The 19,704-nt window shown below is 36.2% G+C and overlaps 3 protein-coding genes across 3 annotated transcripts; 2 read left to right on the plus strand and 1 right to left on the minus strand.

The window, feature by feature from the left end:
* Positions 1-280: 280 nt before the first annotated feature.
* On the plus strand, positions 281-5,776 carry LOC112518878 (elongation factor P). The gene is made up of 11 exons (XM_025126662.1): positions 281-611; positions 1,485-1,515; positions 1,617-1,630; positions 1,739-1,789; positions 2,141-2,210; positions 2,288-2,360; positions 2,493-2,560; positions 3,662-3,785; positions 4,014-4,053; positions 4,138-4,205; positions 5,269-5,776. Exons 1-11 carry the CDS (start codon positions 366-368, stop codon positions 5,273-5,275), a joined length of 792 nt encoding a protein of 263 aa, XP_024982430.1. The 5' UTR covers positions 281-365; the 3' UTR covers positions 5,276-5,776.
* A 1,262-nt stretch (positions 5,777-7,038) lies between these two features.
* On the minus strand, positions 7,039-12,148 carry LOC112518880 (mitochondrial dicarboxylate/tricarboxylate transporter DTC-like). Its single transcript, XM_025126665.1, has 6 exons — positions 11,959-12,148; positions 11,167-11,250; positions 10,391-10,452; positions 7,875-8,236; positions 7,523-7,737; positions 7,039-7,337 (listed from the first exon to the last, which is right to left on the minus strand). Exons 1-6 carry the CDS (start codon positions 12,076-12,078, stop codon positions 7,281-7,283), a joined length of 900 nt encoding a protein of 299 aa, XP_024982433.1. The 5' UTR covers positions 12,079-12,148; the 3' UTR covers positions 7,039-7,280.
* A 1,869-nt stretch (positions 12,149-14,017) lies between these two features.
* Positions 14,018-18,085, plus strand: LOC112519674 (tubulin alpha-3 chain-like). The gene is made up of 5 exons (XM_025127890.1): positions 14,018-14,220; positions 15,262-15,476; positions 15,623-15,822; positions 16,398-16,906; positions 17,572-18,085. The coding sequence occupies exons 1-5, from the start codon at positions 14,108-14,110 to the stop codon at positions 17,882-17,884; spliced, it is 1,350 nt and encodes a 449-aa protein (XP_024983658.1). The 5' UTR covers positions 14,018-14,107; the 3' UTR covers positions 17,885-18,085.
* The last annotated feature ends 1,619 nt before the right edge of the window (positions 18,086-19,704 follow it).

The following is a 19,704-nucleotide window of genomic DNA, read 5'->3' on the forward strand; positions in this document are numbered from 1 at the left end:
TTATAATATAGTATAGATATATATATTATTCTTTTAGAATTTAATGATTATACTAATTATATTTTAGATTTTTTATATTTAAAATGAGATGTTTATCTTGTATTTGATTGTGTTTATCTGCAGTTAGTTACACGAATTCAGATATGAGATTAAATCGGATAATGATGAAATCGTTTAGAGATAAACAGGTTTAAGAGTTTTTAAGAGTTTTAACTAAATGCTTTATAAGAGAGATTATTAATAAAAAAAATCAAAATTGAGAATTTGCTGTGTTAGAGAAGTTAAACGCGACTAGCTCACGGCTAAAACACACCGCCGATCTCACACCAGAAAGATTCGACTAGAGAAACCTTCCGTCACCAACAATGAGAGCCGTCGCCATAGCCGCCGCCGCAGCGGCAGCTAAAGCTCGACGTATTTCTGGAAGACTTCACGCTACTTCTTCAGTTCGCCAGTACTCTATTATGATCTCTCCGCATCTCAAAAACATCACTTTAACTCATTCGGACTCGTCGATTTACTCCGACGACCGCAGTCGACCATATGGCCAACCTCTCGCCGTCCCATGGTCCGCCAATCAGATCCGATTCGCCAAAGCTCGCGGCTCCGACGTGAGTTATTTCTCTCTGTGTGGGTGTCCCGGCTCGCGCATGTGTATTAAAATTTTGGAAATGTTTATGATCAAAATTAACAAGATGACTTGATTTGCTTTGATCAAATGAAATCATTTTCTGTTCGAATGATTAAGTTTCTTATTTAACGAGGCAACGTGCAACTTTTTCTTCCTTATATGAAATTAAACTCGGAAAATTCATCTTGTATCTACGTTAATCTGTAATCTGTTCGCAGAAATATTGGGAAAAAAATTCAACTCATTCTAAAATTACGAGTTTTCTGGTGAGTCCACTGATTTAGGGTTGAAGGTATTACATTCTTGAAATCAAAATCATGTGGTTATAGCATATGGAGTATCGAAGCTCATATCATATTGAATTCGAGATATTCTGACTCTTCAGGGCATAGATTATGCAGGATATAACGACTGACCTATAGCTTAATCTGGGGATTAAGAAGACTAGTAAGTGTTCCTAAATATATAAATTATAATCACTTTTAGATTATGTAAATTGATGATATATCAGAATTTCGATACTATGTTATTCTAATAATATTAGTATTCTAAATGACTAATTTATAGTGCATTTCTTATAAAAGGATTGGAATGAACCCTTACAGTTGAGGAAGTTCGATAATAAAAGCAATTGGAGAAATATTGATTATTCCCTGAGTGATTTTATTCAATGTTTAATTGATTAAACAGCCTTAATCAATCGATGCAGTGGGGGGATGGGTAATGCTTAGGTGGCTGCTTCAGCATCCCTAATCTGGGATCTTTAGAACAATGAGGATGTTGGTTGCCAAGTTCTTTCATAGGTTATTTTCCTAAGATTGGGTTATAACTCGGGGCTAATAATTTGGTGCAGGTGAGACCAGGAAATGTCATTGAAAGGAAAGGTTTGTTTTTGTTTTATTTTTACTTCTACACACGTCAACAGAGACGCGCATAGACTCACTGGACTGCTTTTATCGTGTTTGGGGAATTTCATCTGCTTCAGGAAAAGTTTACCAGGTAGTGTTTTTGCTAATATCTATCTAGTGGTCTGCAATTGAAGTAACTTTTGTGTGTGTGTGTATTAAAGTTGTACCTCACTTATCGACCTATGTGAATATGATCTAGGTCGTGAAAGCACAACACTCGACTCAAGGAAGAGGAGGGGCTATCATACAGGTTAAAGCTCCTTTAGTTTTTATGTGTTGATTTATGATTCTTGTATAATCTTGGCTTGGTAGGTTTGACTGGATATCTCGTGTGGATGCAATATTTTATTCAGATAGGATGAATAACTACGTAATCGAATTATAACTATATTAATGTTTAACGCATTATTGTTGTAGGGTATTGAAAGCCTGATACCTAAGCTTTTGAGGGTTGTGGGCTAGAACTTATTCATGCTATATTCCGATTCCTATATCCTAACTTTCTTGTTGTTCAGACAATCCTAGTTGATTCTTATTATACCACCCAAGATTATCAACATTCACACTCATCTTGATTTCTTCGTGTTTTTCACTGGAGCAGGTTGAGCTTCGTGACGTTGACAGTGGAAACAAAGTGAATGAAAGGTTTCGCACAGACGAGATAGTTGAAAGTATGCATATTAACTTGCTGGTTCAAAAATGACCATGGAAAACAATGTTTTACAGTGTGTTCCTGTCTGTTATGCAGAAGTATTTGTTGAAGCGAAATCCTTCACGTACCTGTACACTGATGAAGAAAGTGACAGTGTTGTGCTAATGGAGTAAGTTTTTATTCATCCATTTTCCTCAACTGCTCTAGAGGAGCTTGTTAATCTTAAATCATATTAAAAAACACTGCAAGAAAAAGAACTCAAGCTACTAAACAACGTTGTCCATCTTCTTGTTTGTATCAGGCCTAACACTTTTGTGCAATTGGATGTACCGAAGCACTTATTTGGCGACTCTCTTGCGTATTTAAAAGGTGATGAACTAACACTTTGGTTTTCATTTAAAGTGTGCTTCTTTTGACAAGCAACTTTTTTGATACATTTTGCCATGTCAATCAGCCGGTTTGTAAGGAAGATGATAATTTTGAAGATAGGATAATTATAGAGTAGTAGGTGAAAAAAAGGGAGGCATTGCTGTTTTTTTTTACCGAGGGAAAGCAGCTATATATATGTATGTATGTATAGACGAAGGATCGTGTGAGAATAGGAGCTAAGGTGAGAAGTGTAAGAAGGGATTTCGACCCTTGATCATTTTTAATCTCAAACCATCCCATGAATTGCGCTTTAGAAGGGAATTGATCAAGTGTATATCATTAGTGTTGATCTAATGTTTCTCTTCAATTAGGATTGAGCCAAGGGTGGAGATCCCTTCTTACCCTTCTCATCGCTACTTCATTTAACTGGAACCTAACCTTGCATGTATATGGATATGTACAAGGACTTGGACACGCTGGCATGCCTGGGTTGCAATCAAGGGTCTCATTTCTTTTACCTTAATGTCTAATAGCATATGGTGCTTGGCCAAAATTTCTGCCACCCTCTTTCTCCCCCTTCCCCCACCAAGGCATAATGATCCAACAAATTTTCTTGTGCATTTCCTTCCAGTGTCCTTTATTAGACTTCCTGCAGTTCTCATGGATAAACTTCTGCCATATTCCATCACCCTTTCGTTAGTGCGAACTGTCTATATTCTGCATTTAGAGATGCAAGGTTCGGTATGGCTGGAACTTGCATCTCTCATATGCCCTTTCACAAATTGCAGGAGGTTCTGAAGTCCCCACATTTGTACCCTAGCCATAAGCTAGGGTATATTTGCTTGCAGACCAAGAGTTCCTTTCTGCATTTTCTGCTCCAAGATTGATAATATTATATGGATTTTAGATCTTTGCTGCTTCGTGTACCGATCTTCGATTTTGTTTCTGTTTCCTTTTGGGTATGTCATGTAAGTCTCATGGTATCTTCTTGTGATGATATTTGAATACTTGCAGCGTTCTAATTTTTTTGTTGATCATTCTTTTTCTTATGATTTTGTTTCCGTTATCTTGTCTTACTGAAACATGTTCCATGCTAAACAGATGATATCACTGTCTCTGTGGAACTCTTTAATGACAGGGCTATGTCAGCATCAGTACCTAAACGAGTGACGTGTACCGTGGTGGAAGCACAAGTCCCTATGAAGGGGATGGGAGCTACCCCTCAGTATGATTTTCTTTCTGTTACTCATAATTTATTTTCAAATTTGATAAAACGGAATGACAAGCAATAACTAATTCCGAATGGACAAGATGTAGCATAATTCCATCTATATTAATCCTCTTAACAGAACTTAATTAATAGCTAAAAAAGATTTGATACAACAGAACGAGTAGATCGCTCTTAATCTGGTGATCCTTAATTTTTCTTTTTTCATCTTGCTCATTGCAACAGTACCAAAAAGGTATTACTGGACAACGGCATCACCGTACAGGTAGGTTTATAAATACTGGAAATGCGTTATGTGCCTTTCTGCCGAGCAAGTTTTGATTTCTAATTTTATGAATTGTTCTTCTAGGTGCCACCTCATGTTATAACGGGTGATAAGTTACTTATTGATACCACTGACAACTCATACATAAGCAGGTGTGTTTCTCTAACTACAGTTTGCAGAATTGATACCACTCTACCCGTTGCATTATTTTGTATTTCACAAGTTACTTTGTTAAATTCAGAAAATAATTAAGCATACAGCTTTAATTGGGCAATTGTCTTTTTTTTTTTTTTTCCTTTCTCTTTGTTCGGTTACGATTCTTTATTGGCATAGAGAGGTATTTGCAGAGAATGTTTTGCAGCATTGTCAAAAGACTAAAAACCTATGGTTGTGAGAATTGACATAGAAGTATTATTGTGATTTGTACCTTGGATTAGAATCTGAAAGATTTACAACGGATAAGAATAACTTAATTTTGAACAAAGTATGTTAATCTAGGAAAGTTAGAAAAGATTAAATTAATACTTAAATAAAATAAAGATAAAAATAAAATAAAGAATCTATTTATATTCGAAATTAGTGAGATCATATGTTATACACAGTAGAATAACTTGTAGAGAAGTGATTATTAAATGGCGACATACGACTTATAGTCTATATAAAAATTAAGTGCTTTATTGGATGTACAAGTCTTTTCTCTTTCGTTCCTCACTATCTTTTCTCCTATCTTATCTTCGCTGTAGTTGCCCCTTTATTATGAAAGTAATCTTTGTCTGTAAATATCTCCGTTTATGGTAGTTGCTGTCACGATCAATGATCACACACACAAAAAATAGCAGTTTCAGGGAACGGAAAAATCAAAACACAAAATATTTGCGTAGTTAGCAATTTTCCTACATTTACAGTTGATCCCATAGGATTTTAAGCATATAGTTCGTTTATTTAGTGATACATGCAAATAACTTGAAATCATCATTCTAACTATCTTAACTACGCTTTATATCCAACATTTAACATTTGTATTTGTCCTTAAAACAGTCGTCATACGACGACAGTATTTGATTCGTAGGTCTGTATGCACTTGAAAGATGTAAAAATTTAATCTTGGATGCTCTTTGCTTATGATTTCTCCAGATTTAACAACCGCGTCTAGTTTTCTCCATCGTTATGCATATGAAGCAAGTGGTAATAACATTTTCCATTGTTTCGTAACAGGGCTTAAGCGTGTTCTTGATAGATCCTCGATTGGCGTTGCTGCAAAACCACAATTTTTCAGGATACATCTTTGAAAGGTATGAAATGAAATATTGAAGTGCCATTTGGATTTGATTAGTAAGGTTGAATGTATTTTTGTAGTGGAAGTTGTTATTCATGATCCCATTCCATCATATGGTGTGAATAAGTATGTTGAGTGAGGCAATTTGGTGGATGTTGTTGTGTTATTTCAGTCATACAACTTTTTATTTTGTGAAACATGGATGTTTAGGTTAGGTTGTGCGCACCTTGATTAATTCTAAGGGCTTTAAAGAATGGCCAGAAAAATCTTTAGTGACTTTGCAGGACTCAAACCGATGACATTTGAGGAGGATCCCCAAAGACTCAAACTTTATTGCCGCTTGTGCTAACCCACAAGGTTACATGAATAAAAGAAGAACCTAAGCTATCATCCTAATTGCTCAATTCTTCGTATTTTGTATCCATTTTGACATAGAAATGGATTCCAGCTTAAGTGACATGAGTTAACTCATTATGATGTGATTTTACACTAATGGAGAAAAAAAAAACTAATAGTTTTAAATTGAAGTAATCTTCAAAATGATTCTTTAAAATGGAGATTTTGGAGTTCTTTTTGTTCCAAGAGGTGCGCTCTCTCTCTATAAGAGCATTTTTGACATCTATGTTAAAATAGAGGAAAATGAAATTTTAGCAACCTTTTTGCTTCAACAGCTATGTTATCTTGTACGTTAAAATAGAAAAAAAATGATAGAGATGATAAAAATCTCTTAATTTATAGAATTTTTAAAACGCTATATTTAAGAGGGATAAATAATATTTTATTCTTTCTTACCAATATGAGACATTGAAATTAAGTGTTTAGAAGAGAGAATATTTTATCAAAATGTACTAAATATTTTAATAATATAGTTAACGGTAGAATCATCAAAAGTTAGATGTAACTTTTGATATTCTATTTTAGAAAAACTTTAACATAACTGTTGAAGATGCTCTAACATTCTCTAAAATGGAGAACGTATGAGAGAGATGATCTCCAAATTTAGAGAAATCTGAAAAAATGATAATTTAAGAAAGATAAATGATTTTTAGAATCCTTTAATTAAATATTCAGAAGAAAAAGAGAAATAATATTTTATTAATTGTTAATAATATAAATAACATTGTAATCTCCAAAATAGAGAAGCTCTTGGAGACGAACCTAATTGGAGGTTTTGACTTTTGATCATTCATCTTAGAGAATTTATTCGAGATGCTCTAAGCACTTTATTGCATTTTGGCTTTTGTAAAACCAAACTCATAACCCAATTTATGGTACAAATCATATGGTTGTATTTAGGTATATAACCTTAAATATGACCTAATTAAATACATTACCTTTTGATTAATGTGGTTTTTCTTGCTTTAAAGAGATTTGAATTTAATTAAAATCTCATTAAAAATTATACCTAAATACATGGTTCTAATTAACTCGTTATGACACTGAGGCTTCGCTTTACTGCCACATTAACCCCATGGCTCCATTCTAAGGTTTGACTTTTGTTGTAACACGTCATAGGGCGTTATTTTGTAAGACATGAGTTTTTTAAATAATATTCTCAAACATATAATCTTATAAATGACCCGCCACGTCACGTCTCACGTCATTTAGAGCCTTGCGTAAATGACCCGCCTGCATTCAGCGCTATAATCTTATAAATTGACCAAAGGTGCCACCCTTTTTTAAACAAAAAGCAAATCATGTCTGTAAAACTAAACCAGTGTTTAAGTGCACAAGAGCAGAGGGGGGAAGAGGGTACACATCCATCTTATTTTTGCTCAAACTTAACCCAAGACCAAGATCTCAGCAATCATCTGAACCAATTCTACCTCAAACATTCTTATTTTTTACAGCCAAAAACATTAATTCTCTAGTAATTCGGAAGAAATCTCCGACTCGATCACCAATAAACGAATCCCACAAGTACAACACACGATATTAGTTCGAGTAAAACCTACAGCCCAGCTGCCTTCTCCAGTTTTTGAATTTGGTTCAGGAAGATCCATGTCATCTGCGTAACCAACAAGTTCACCGTTAAGAACAACGCTACTCTTTCGAGTTCCAAAATCAGTATTCACAATATTTGGAGGTTTTAAAGATTCATGACTTCGGCTCAAAAGCCAGCCGCGGGTTATCATGTCCATTCAGGGTTAGTTTTAGGCAAAATCTTAAGCAGAAAGAGAAGAGGGGGCGTACCATGACGTGAGGGGCAATCCTGACAGAATATACTGGAAACCCCGTGTAAAATTTAAAGGGTCCACCCGACTTTAGGGTTTTCATCACACAATCTAACGATCCGGTATAAGGGTATTTCCCCTCTGCATCTGGCTGCATCTTCTGTATTTGGGTTTTCACGTAATCGAAAGGCAAACTGCAGGCTGCAGCGAAGAACCCTGATACTGTACTCGCACCTGCCAATGGAAACAAAACATACAATTCTAGTTAGTGAAGTGGTTTCCGATCCTTTAGAATGAAAATATAATCAAACGTTTATATGAGAAAACTTAACTTCAAATATGGAAGTATTCGGTAGTTTAAATAACTTTACCTATGACTGTAGAAGTTTCGCCCAAACCAATATTATCCTTGAAGAACTCGACACTTTGGTCATAAGAGGCAAGCATTCCCATGTTTAGTGCCATTGCTCTTACGACAGTTGGACCGGCACCTTTCCAGAGAGCCAAGACGCCTTCGTCTGCTGTAATCCTGAACAAGGCATGAAATGCATTTGTGTAATTACGGCGTTGGGCAGCAGGCACGGTGGCATCAGCCTGCATACGAATCAGTGCTAAATCGGCTGGACTTCCCACACATGCTCCAATGGCTCCGGCTGTTAGCCCACACAAAGCTTTTTGATATAAAGGAATGGGCTTTCCGTCATTGGCTTCAAGTGCCTTGTTTGTCAAAATCCTATAGAGTGATTAAATGTCATAAAAATATATACATGCATATGCATTGTATATATCTATACATACATATGTTGGGTATATTGCAAGCATACATATACGTATACATATACATATACATATACATATACATATACATATACATATACATATACATATACATATTCCATTAGAGGCAGACCTAACTTTTTTTTCAACTGGTGGCACCATTTGACTATAAGAAATGAAGCTATATATATTTTTCACAAAATCATCATTGGTTCCCAATTCTTTTTAAAAAAACATAATAAACCTCAAATTAAAAGATAAAAACTAAGAAAATGATACAAAATGGGATTTGGACCCGTGCCTGGAAGGGGAAAAAGACCATGCGAACCAACTCTACTAAGAAAAAATTGTTTTCGTAGTTTCAAAGAATAAATGGTTGCACCCAACAAAATAATACAGTGGCACCTTTTACGACTCTAAATATTTTTATATTACAATAGAGGAACGAAGCAGTGGCCCCTGCCACCGTATGCACCATAGTGGGTCCACCCTTGTATTCCATGCGTATGTCCAGTAGGAACAAACCAAGCGAGCCCAATATATGTCACACAGAGGGAGGGTGTGGGGGTAAGATGTACACATATCTTGCCTCTACCCCCAAGATTAGAGAGGTTGTTTCAGTGAAGAATCTCAGCTTAATAGCAATTCACACACATATATTGTATTTATATCTACATACTACATACTACATACTACATACTACATACTACACACATAAACGTATATTGTGTATGTATGTGTGTATAAGCATATGTTAACTAACTGCATAAAGTAAAAGCAACTAAGAAAATGGTTAAAGAGACTCTTAATAATCCATGAAACCCATTTGTTGTAGCATACATAACCAAGACCCCCCCTTTTCTATCACTAAAGTGCACTATTTTCTAGGTCATGTCAACTTCTATCGTTGCTTCATCGAAGACTTTAATGCAGTACCAAAGTCCTTGTGTAATTTACTTACGAATTATCGAGAAGGTGGTTAGGTTGGACAAGAAGGATGGATCATCAAGACTAAAGGATGCATGGTTACCGACCGACCATTTCACCATATAAATTGGTTTGTAGAACGACTTGCCACTTGCAGGCAGAGCTAAAACACCATGCTTTTTATGCGACAACCAGTTATTTTGCCATAGATGATAGAACAAGCAATTCCAAGTTCCAATTACCATCTTTAGCTGTAGAGGTTAGGAAGTATTGCAAATTGAGGCCTATGAGCCTGAGCTTCAATATGCAAGAAGCAAACCAATGGTTTCTGCGGTTGGCACGTTCCTCATAGGTCATTGACACCCAGTCAAAAAGGCATCGTTCAAACCTTTAGTAATTTCAAAAGGCTAAGGTCACAATGGGATGGGTTGTTTTTAGTTTAAGTTTCCTCACGCATAATCATGTAAAGGCAAAACCATAAGAACAGGGTCACACTCAAAGTGCAAGTGCATATACAAAGATTAATCCTCACATAGACAGCCAAATGATTGATGATTCACCTAAATTATGCAACGTAGGACCTATTAAGCATCCACTATATCCAACTAAAGACATAAAACTTGGTCTTCCGTACACAACAACCCATCTAAACTTTGTGAGAATATTACCTAAGAACCCTAACAAGGATTAATTATCTGCGAGGGGAACCAAATGAGATGATCCCAATATATCGCACTTGGAGGTGGGTCTCGGGAGAGGTAAGATGTACACAGACCTGACCTCTACTCCAAAGTGTAGAGCGGTTGTTTCCTTGATAAAGAATGAAAGAATCAGAATAATTAATGTTAATAACAACTTTGTTCTTAAGTAGAGGTTGTAATCCTAACCTTGTATCCATTAATGTAACATAAGCTAAACAAAATTCATCAAAATCGACCAAATCAGACGAGGAAAATGTATATTAAAAAATAGCCTCCTTGTATGAGAGAATGAATACATGGTATATATGGTAGTTGGTGAAGATGAAGCATAACGCATGTCAAAACACTCCAAGTAGTTGTTCAATAGAAATGAGTAAGTAATAGTGAGGGAATCTTACATCACGTACCCAAAAGCTACAAAGAAGTGGATGCCATACATACATCGCCATATATTCTCCAAACGTTCAAGGACTAACACTCACCTGAATGTACCAAGTCTCGCAGTCGTATATGTAGCTTGCCTAAGCAAACCAGCAGATAAACCCTGCTCCAAAGAACAACTTAGTTGGACATCACCAAATGCATCATAAGTAGAAACACCAGAAAATCCACTTAATAAGATGTCCAAAGATCGAAACAAAGTCATTTTACAAGAAAAAGAAATTATACAAGAAAATAGAATATTGGCACGACATGTGATGAGTCCATTTTAACATATGACAATCCCGTGCATTTAAATCATATGTTTGTGCTTTTTATAGCACGGCCTGTTTGGTGTGTGTTGACATCAACTAATCCCCATGTACTTGTAATTGAGCACAAGGCCTCCATGAGGTGGACTAAATAGATAAACAAGTCCACATTATAATTCGACATGGATACAAGCATATCATACAACATATTTTCCAACATAACAGAGTACGAACAAACTAGCATATTCCACAAAATAAAAATAAAAATAAAAACAAAAATAGAGAAAGCACATGCATGCATAACTACATCAGATATTGGCATCTATATATTTATATATGGCAAATGCAACAACTAACTAACACACCCTCCTCACCTTTAGTGAGGTTTGAACCCCTGACCTCCTGACAGGCCAAAGGCCCGTATACCGTTGTACCAAAGGCCGAGATACCGCTAGGCCAAAGGCCCTTTTCGGTAATAAGTCATGACTGCATCAAATTGCAGGTTGTATCTTGCCATCGACCATATTTACACTAATAAGGAACAAATATCAATGAATGGAACAAACCTTGTAAAAGGCGCCAACACCCTCGTTCTTTAGCATAGTCTTTGTCACTGCAAAGGCAGATCCTTGACCCAGTTGGATTCTCACCTATAAATGAACCATGAACCTAATAAGTTAGCATAATCTATCACACACACACACACATACATAGATATATAAGATAAAAGCAAATTTCAGTGCAGGTAAAAATAAACACTTGTTAGAACTTCCTACAAGCAACTCAAGAATTATGAACAAATGAGCTGCAGCTTTATGGAAATCTGCAACTTAAAACAGATTTGATCCGACGATAAGATGAAAAGCAGTTCAATTAAGTCACCTCAAAATTGATATGCAGGTAGATTCAAAGTATTTCAAGGAACTGTTTTTAAGTCAAAATTTTAAGAAAAAAACCACCAAAATGTCTCGTTATACCAAATGAAGCAAAAATTGAATTCAACCGAAAACCATGCAATGTAAAATGCAAAATCAATTTAAGCAAATCGTCTTAAAAGACTCGGTTGTTCGGAATACTAAAATCGACAATTTCCTTCAAGAACCAAAATTTCGAACAAACCCACGTTTCAATAAAGAAGAATCTAACATTCGAGCTAAAATCCAACAAAATTCTGTCACGAAATAGCTCAAAAACTGAAGTTCTTTACAACTATGATAGAAAACAACCTTCCAAGAAAAACGAGCTAAAAGGTGGTCTAAAAACCCTAAAACCAGTGCCACTAAAGAGCTAAAGAAAACAGTCCTTTACGATCAGAAAACAAAATAAATCAAACAGTTGATCCGAATATAAACAAATACCTTGATCATATCGATGGGTTGGATGACACAAGTAGCAAGCATACCAGAGGCTCCGCCATTGACAAAGGGCTTAACGGTGGGCCATACGCCGGCGACGAGCTTCGGTTTCTCCTCTGCCATTTTGAGACAATTCCGGTAAAAGAAAACTGAGAAGGAGAAGAAAGAGGAACAATTGCAAGTGGGTTTCAGAGGAAGAGAAAGGCAAGCAATATTTAAACGATGATAGTAGTAATATTTTTCGAAGTCGCAGAAACTCTTCCACGGCTTCATTTCTTGATTTGCTTCCTTTTATTCCAATTTTAACCCTTGGGTTCAGTAGATTTGCGAAATTGCCACTACTTTTGTTGGCGGAAATACCCTTGAGTATATGCCCCTGTAAAAATGAATGTAATTTATCAGGAAAATCTTATATTTTGAATAATTAAGAGTATGAATATTATTTTTAATAAATAAATTATTGAATTTTTTTATTTTGAATGATCAAGTTTATGTATATTTTTTTTTGAATAAATAAACCATCGAATTTTAAGAATTGGTTATCTACGTCTTTCTAATTCAAAAAGTGTTTACCGGGTAAATTTTTTTATCGGATGAACATGAGAACGGCCAAGAATCTTACCGTATCGGATGAACATGAGAACGGCCAAGAATCTTACCGGGTAAATTTTCTTATCGGATGAACATGAGAACGACCAAGAATTTTACCGGGTTAAAGCAATGAAAATGATAGAGAGTCTTACCCGGTAAGTAAGGATGACGACTCTTACCCATGTAAACACTTACCCAGTAACTTGTTGCATTCAATATGTTTTGATACACTAAAATCTTATGTATCAAAATAAATTATAATGTTGGATTCTATCGGTAAGCACTTACCGGGTAAGCATTTAGGTAAACGGCAACTTAATGAGAGTACTTTAAGATATATTGGTTTGTTAGTCAATATCAATACTCAATACTAGTGATGGCCAAAAATCGGTCTCGGGCCGGGCCGGTCCCAATTGGTCCCAAGCTTTCTCATAACCGGCCATAACCCGTCCTGGTCGATAATGGTAGGACCGGTCAAGGTACTTCATAACCGGTTATGGGCAGTCGGTCCCGGTCCCAACTGGTCTCGACTTTAAAAATAAGATTCTTTTTAATGATATATATTTTTAATACATTATAAATTTACAATTGGGTCACTCAAATACACTTCAAAATGCGTTTTAATATAATTAAAATTACATTGTCTTATAAAAATACATTATAAAATTATTTAAAAATACATTTATTTATAAAATTATTTGAATTTTCGGGCCGGGCCGGTCCATAGCCTGTCCCGGTCCCACGAAACTTCCAAAAACCCCAACCGGTCCCGGTCCTGGGCCGGTCCTTTGCCGGTCCGAGTCCTCCGACGGTCCTGGGCTGATTTGGCCCACTACCCAATACATTATATCTATTGGGTCATTACATTGGGCCAAACATTTATCTAGGCCCAATGGGTCAATCTATATAATATATATACATATTAATTCATAACAAATAGTTAAATTCGGTTAACATATAGTAAATCATATTATATATGCTTATGCAAGTGATTTATGCATACCCAATATGACTGTGAATGACATTTATACCCTTATATGTGGATAATTCTGTTCTTAATGCTACATATGTCATAGATTATGACAGTGTTCTCGTCGTTCTCACATTTATTAGACGAATAATAGATTTTTTAATTACTTTTATTATACTTAGTTTTCTATGATAATATTAATTTTCATCAACCAGACAAATACATGATGAATGGGAGAGTAACAGGCGACACAATGATATAGAAAAGGTAGAACGTCGTAGTCTGTTTCATAATTGAATGATAAGCAAACGAAAATAATGTAAAGGGACTGAATTTGTAATTTTGATTTGAAGGAGGGTTGAAATGGTAAATTAGGGTGGGCCGGCTGGGGACGGATGAAAGGCTGGCGGGAGTGGGTGGAGCCACACTTGCCATCGAATCTTATCGACTATATTTCCTTCTTTAACAGTCTTCTTCCGTCGGCAAGATTTCTAGAGAGAGAGAGAGAGAGAGAGAGAGTGACAGATCGGAGATCGGAGAGCAGAGAGCAGAGAGCAGAGACAGGTTCTTCCAACTCATTCACACACAGAGATGAGGGAGATCATAAGCATACACATAGGTCAAGCTGGGATTCAAGTGGGAAATTCATGTTGGGAGCTTTACTGCCTTGAACATGGCATTCAGCCCGATGGCATGATGCCTAGGTTTGTTCTTATGTTCCCCTTCATTCATTTTAACTATGTCTGTGAGTTTGAATCCATGTACTTTAGGTTTAGGACGAATTTGCTGTCTTTGTAGACTCATTTAATGCATCTACAGCTTTATTTAGTGTTTCTATCAAATCCGTTTTCTGGTTTCTTTCTGTTTGTCTTTTTTTTTTTTGGTTTGTGTGTGTCTTCTTTTCCTAGTTTCAGCAATGCCGTCATCCAAACTCTGTTTTGGTTTGATGATTTCAGTTTTGATTTGCGTATAACTTCATGGATCTGAGTTCATGGTAATGGGTTCGTTAGGGCATATTTTTAGGGTTTTCTGCTATTAGAAACGGAATTATCCGATTAGAGGCGTTTGAAGTGATTGAAACTAGGGTTCTCGAGCTTAATGTGAAACCTCATCAGCAATGAATCATGACCTAGGATTTGCGTGTGTTTGTGTTTATGGAGAGATATGAATTGACAGGTAAGTGGATCAGTTTTGGATCTGTGTTTGAATTGTGGTTGACTTTCTTGTGGACTTCTTTGGTTGTAATGCAGTAACACGATCTGTATTCTTGCCTCACTGATTGCGAGAATTGTGACAGTTCAATCCTTGATTTACTTTCTGTGAATAAATTTTTTGTTATGTAGTTCTTTAGCGCCTTCTGTCTATTTCGTGGAGGTTTTCTTGTTTACTGTACCCATCTTTGTGATCTGAAGTGCCCTAATTCTATCTACAAAACTGAAATGGTAAGATTTACATTCAATGTGAGGTGTATTAGAGTGGATGTTAACAATTATGCTATAAACCTAAGAATGAAGACACCAAATCTCTTGAAATCTTTTCATTATTCAGCAGTCTGAGCTATGAATTGGGGATGGATTTGATTATTAAGGATCAAATTTATGCGAAACTTTCGTTTTTGTTTTGAGTAGCATTTTCGAGATCTGTGGCTAATGAAGTCTTGATATTTTTCAAGATCTGTTGCTAATGAAGTCTTGATCTTTTTCAAGATCTGTTGCTAATGAAGTCTTGATCCTTTTTTCTTGCAGTGACACCACGCCAGGTGTTGCAGATGATGCATTCAATACGTTCTTTAGCGAAACTGGTGCCGGAAAGCATGTGCCAAGAGCGATATTTGTTGATCTTGAACCAACTGTCATTGATGAAGTCAGGACAGGGACTTATCGTCAACTCTTCCACCCTGAGCAGCTTATTTCTGGAAAGGAAGATGCTGCTAATAACTTTGCCAGGGGCCATTACACAGGTATTTGTCCTAGTTATCTGCTATGTTTATCCAGCTATATGGAAACACGATAAAAAACGTTCTTTTCGGAGGTGAAAAAAGAAAGAAACCCACACAAAGAACATCTTTTATTTGGAAGTGGCTTAATCGGCTTGACTGTCTTTCAGTGGGGAAGGAGATTGTTGATCTATGCCTTGATCGAGTAAGGAAGTTAGCAGATAACTGCACTGGCTTGCAAGGGTTTTTGGCGTTCAATGCTGTTGGTGGAGGTACCGGTTCTGGCCTTGGGTCCTTGTTGTTGGAACGCTTGTCTGTTGACTATGGAAAGAAGTCAAAGCTCGGGTTCACCATCTATCCTTCTCCTCAGGTACTTATAACTGCATTTTGATCTAAATGTGTGTGATGGTCATATGAGACAAGTTACTGATTATGCATGGTTTCACTACATAATCAGTTATAGCTTTTCTCTTGAGCGTTTCTCTATTGTGGTCATATTTTCGTCAGGTGCATATCAAGTTTGAGTGTTCTTGTACTCTTGCTTGATCTTTCGTAATCACAAAGAAAAAGAAAAATTGAACAAGATAAATGCTACATTCTGTAGAAAAGCAATCATTTGTTATTTCAAGATCACTGGTTGATATGGAACCTGATTTGAACTGTAAACTGGTTTACATCTCGTTAACCAACATTTTACATAAAATGTTCACGACAATTAAGATGGTATTCTTTTTGGTATACATATTCTGTCTGGTTTTCTTATCATATCAGGGGATGGTCTTCTCTGATGAAATGTACTATAGAAATTTACGAAACATGTTTAGAAGCTTAACAACAACCATGGATATAAACAAATTGTTGAACTGTGAAGCCTTTGTTTAATATTATGAATCTTAATAAATCCCTCATGTGATTATATTAAAAACTGCTGTGAATTCTTTGTAGGTCTCAACAGCAGTTGTGGAACCATACAACAGTGTTCTTTCTACTCATGCTCTACTTGAACATACGGATGTGGCAGTGCTCTTGGATAATGAAGCAATTTATGATATCTGCCGGAGATCATTAGACATCGAGAGGCCTACATATACCAACTTGAACCGACTGATTTCTCAGATCATATCATCTTTGACGACTTCCCTCCGTTTCGATGGAGCCATTAATGTTGATATTACAGAGTTCCAAACAAACCTTGTGCCATACCCTCGTATCCATTTCATGCTTTCTTCGTATGCACCTGTAATATCAGTCGAGAAAGCATACCATGAGCAGCTCTCGGTACCTGAAATCACAAATGCAGTGTTCGAGCCTGCAAGCATGATGGCTAAATGTGATCCTAGGCATGGAAAGTATATGGCCTGTTGCTTGATGTATCGTGGAGATGTTGTCCCTAAAGATGTCAATGCTGCTGTTGCCACAATCAAGACTAAGCGCACCGTGCAATTTGTTGATTGGTAAGCCACCATGATAGCATCTAGATAATTAAGTTTATGTTGCAAACCAGTAATTGTTTCTAAGTAAATCCAACAAACCTATAGTTTGTAAGAATGAGTGGTTTTGGACAAACTGTACATACTTAAATGCAAAAAGAAAATGACCTCAAATAGGAGCACTTGGAGACGCAAGACCAGGTTAAGCACACTGGGGTTAGGATCTAGACGGGATGAAGGAAGTTGGAGAGGTAAAGGCTAGGGGATAGGGTTAATGAGTCGGTAGTTAGATTACTAGAATCCTAAAATCTATTTTTGGAAGGGTGTCCCAGGCTATGCCAAAGTTAATCCCGGCAAATTGTGACTGCAAGAAATCAGCCCAGGGCAGATGGGATATTCCACACATCCCCTGGGCCTCAACCACTATGCCACAACTCTTGTGGTTAATCCCAAAATCTTTAGGGTAGAGGTCAGCTCTAAGTACATCCCCCCACCCCGACCCCCACCCCCACCTGTGCGTGGTATATTATGGGCTTGTTTGGTTTGGTTTGGTTTTGTCCAAAAACGATCTTCCCATGCAAAGTGTAGTATCCCCTTTTGCAAGAAAGGTGGTTTGTTTGGTGGACATGAATTTTGTTTCGGGTAATTTGGGATTTTTGATAATTCTTATTATGTTTGTTGGATAACAGGTGCCCGACTGGTTTCAAATGTGGGATCAATTATCAGCCACCAACAGTGGTACCAGGGGGAGATCTTGCGAAGGTGCAACGAGCGGTTTGCATGATCAGCAACAATACAGCAGTTGCTGAGGTGTTTTCAAGGATCGACCATAAGTTTGATCTGATGTATGCAAAGAGGGCATTCGTTCATTGGTACGTGGGTGAAGGCATGGAGGAAGGTGAGTTCTCGGAAGCCCGTGAAGACCTTGCGGCTCTCGAGAAAGATTACGAAGAAGTTGGTGCCGAAGGAGTGGAGGATGAAGGCGAAGACGAGGAGTACTGATATTAATGGCGAGAGGGGTTGTTTTGTTGAATAATATCGGTTCGTTGGCTTTGTTATGTTTCTCGTAAACCAGGTGTGCTTATATTCTTGTATGTTGGGAAATATATTCAGGTGATGTGCAAAGAAGAAAGTAATTTCTGTTCGGTGTGTTGATTTCGTCAAATTTAATTAAAAGTTTGCCCATTTTGGTTATGTTGTATCGTTTTATATATATACCTTCATTCACACAAATTAGATTATTATTTCTTTAGTACACTTATTTATTATAAGATATATATTTTTAGTGTTTTAAATAACCTGTGTCATGTGTCATTCATACAACCCAATTTAGAAAATCGGTCCCAAACACTATTCCCGTAACCGGTCCCGACCGAAAACCCAAGGCCCGGTTAAGGTACTTTGTAATTGTTAAATATTTTAATTCTTTCTTAAGATAAATGTTTATCATAATTAATGAACTCCTATTATTTCCATAATTATTTCAATTGATTGAGTTGTATGAATAAACCAGCTCTATATTGTTATTTATAAAAATAAAAAAAAAATTACAAAAAAGTGTGTCAATCCAGTCCAACTAAATCATCTCATGCTGGTAAAGAGGGGAACAATTGAATGGTATAAACTTCTCGTTATTCACCTTTCACAAATAGTAACCAAATCAAACATAGAGGGAGAGGAGAGCCTCAGGCTTTGATATTAAATTCAATCATATAAATTTCTCTTGTCCCTTCTCATTCACGTGTCACAAATATTTATACAAAATACAAATAGGAACGATTTTGTTCAAATACATAACAATCGTTAGTCTGTTTTAAAATGCCTTTTCACATGTGGTAACCAAGAAGTGGGTTTTGTGTGAGCGGTCGAAGTTGTCGGATATCAACTTTTTGTTTAAATCACTCATTTTGACCTGTATCGGAAAGTTGTCATGGTTAATACAAATCTAATTTGTTAGTTATTCCGTCTATTTTTTGTCACTTACAGTCTTGCATGAGAGATTATTGTCGTTGGAAAAGACTCCTGATCTCTTTGGTTTGTTTTCCACGAGTGCTACTAAGCGAGTAATAAAGAAGTTTCTCTTTTAAGTCATAAAGGTCCCATCTCATCCCAATTTGGATGAATGGTCTCGAAACGTTTTGACTTATGATCATGGGTTTGCAGTGGCAGAGATCATGTGTGTATGTTTTAGTTTTTCAATGTTATACTTAAAAATTTAATTGCAATGAGATCCATGATTTCTTGAAACAACTTTTTGGTATGAATGTTTAATTTTGTTTGGTGTTGACTTCTTGAATTATGGTTTTGTGATTTGGATTTAAATTTTAGAAAACATGGGTTGGTGAGTTACTGCCATGCCATCTACCAAGTTCTCAAGGTAAAATTATCATATTATATTGTTTTAGAGCAAAGTTTACTTTTGGTCCTTAATGTTTGTCACTTTCAATGTTTTTCATCCTTCTACTTTGTTTTAACAGATTTGCCTCACAAGTTTGTCGATTCCAAACGGATTTTGTCCCGCCTTCCAACAACCATTAACTTTTTCTGTTAAGTCCAATTTAATGAGGGGTATTTTAATCATTTTAAATATTTTCTTAGTCACTAAAACCACAAGGAGCAAAAATGCAATTTAATATATATTGTTATAGCGGTGAAAATACAAAATTGCGGTCAAGACCGATATTCGAGATAGCAGTTGTAGGCTTGTAGCGGTGATATAGCGGTTCAAAAATAGTGGTTCATATAATATTTCTTAGAACTATAATATATATGCATGTATGTGTGTGTATATATATATATATATATATATATATATATATATA

This window comes from Cynara cardunculus (assembly GCF_001531365.2).
Source record: "Cynara cardunculus var. scolymus isolate 2C chromosome LG 10, CcrdV1, whole genome shotgun sequence".
Classification (NCBI taxonomy): Eukaryota; Viridiplantae; Streptophyta; class Magnoliopsida; order Asterales; family Asteraceae; genus Cynara; species Cynara cardunculus.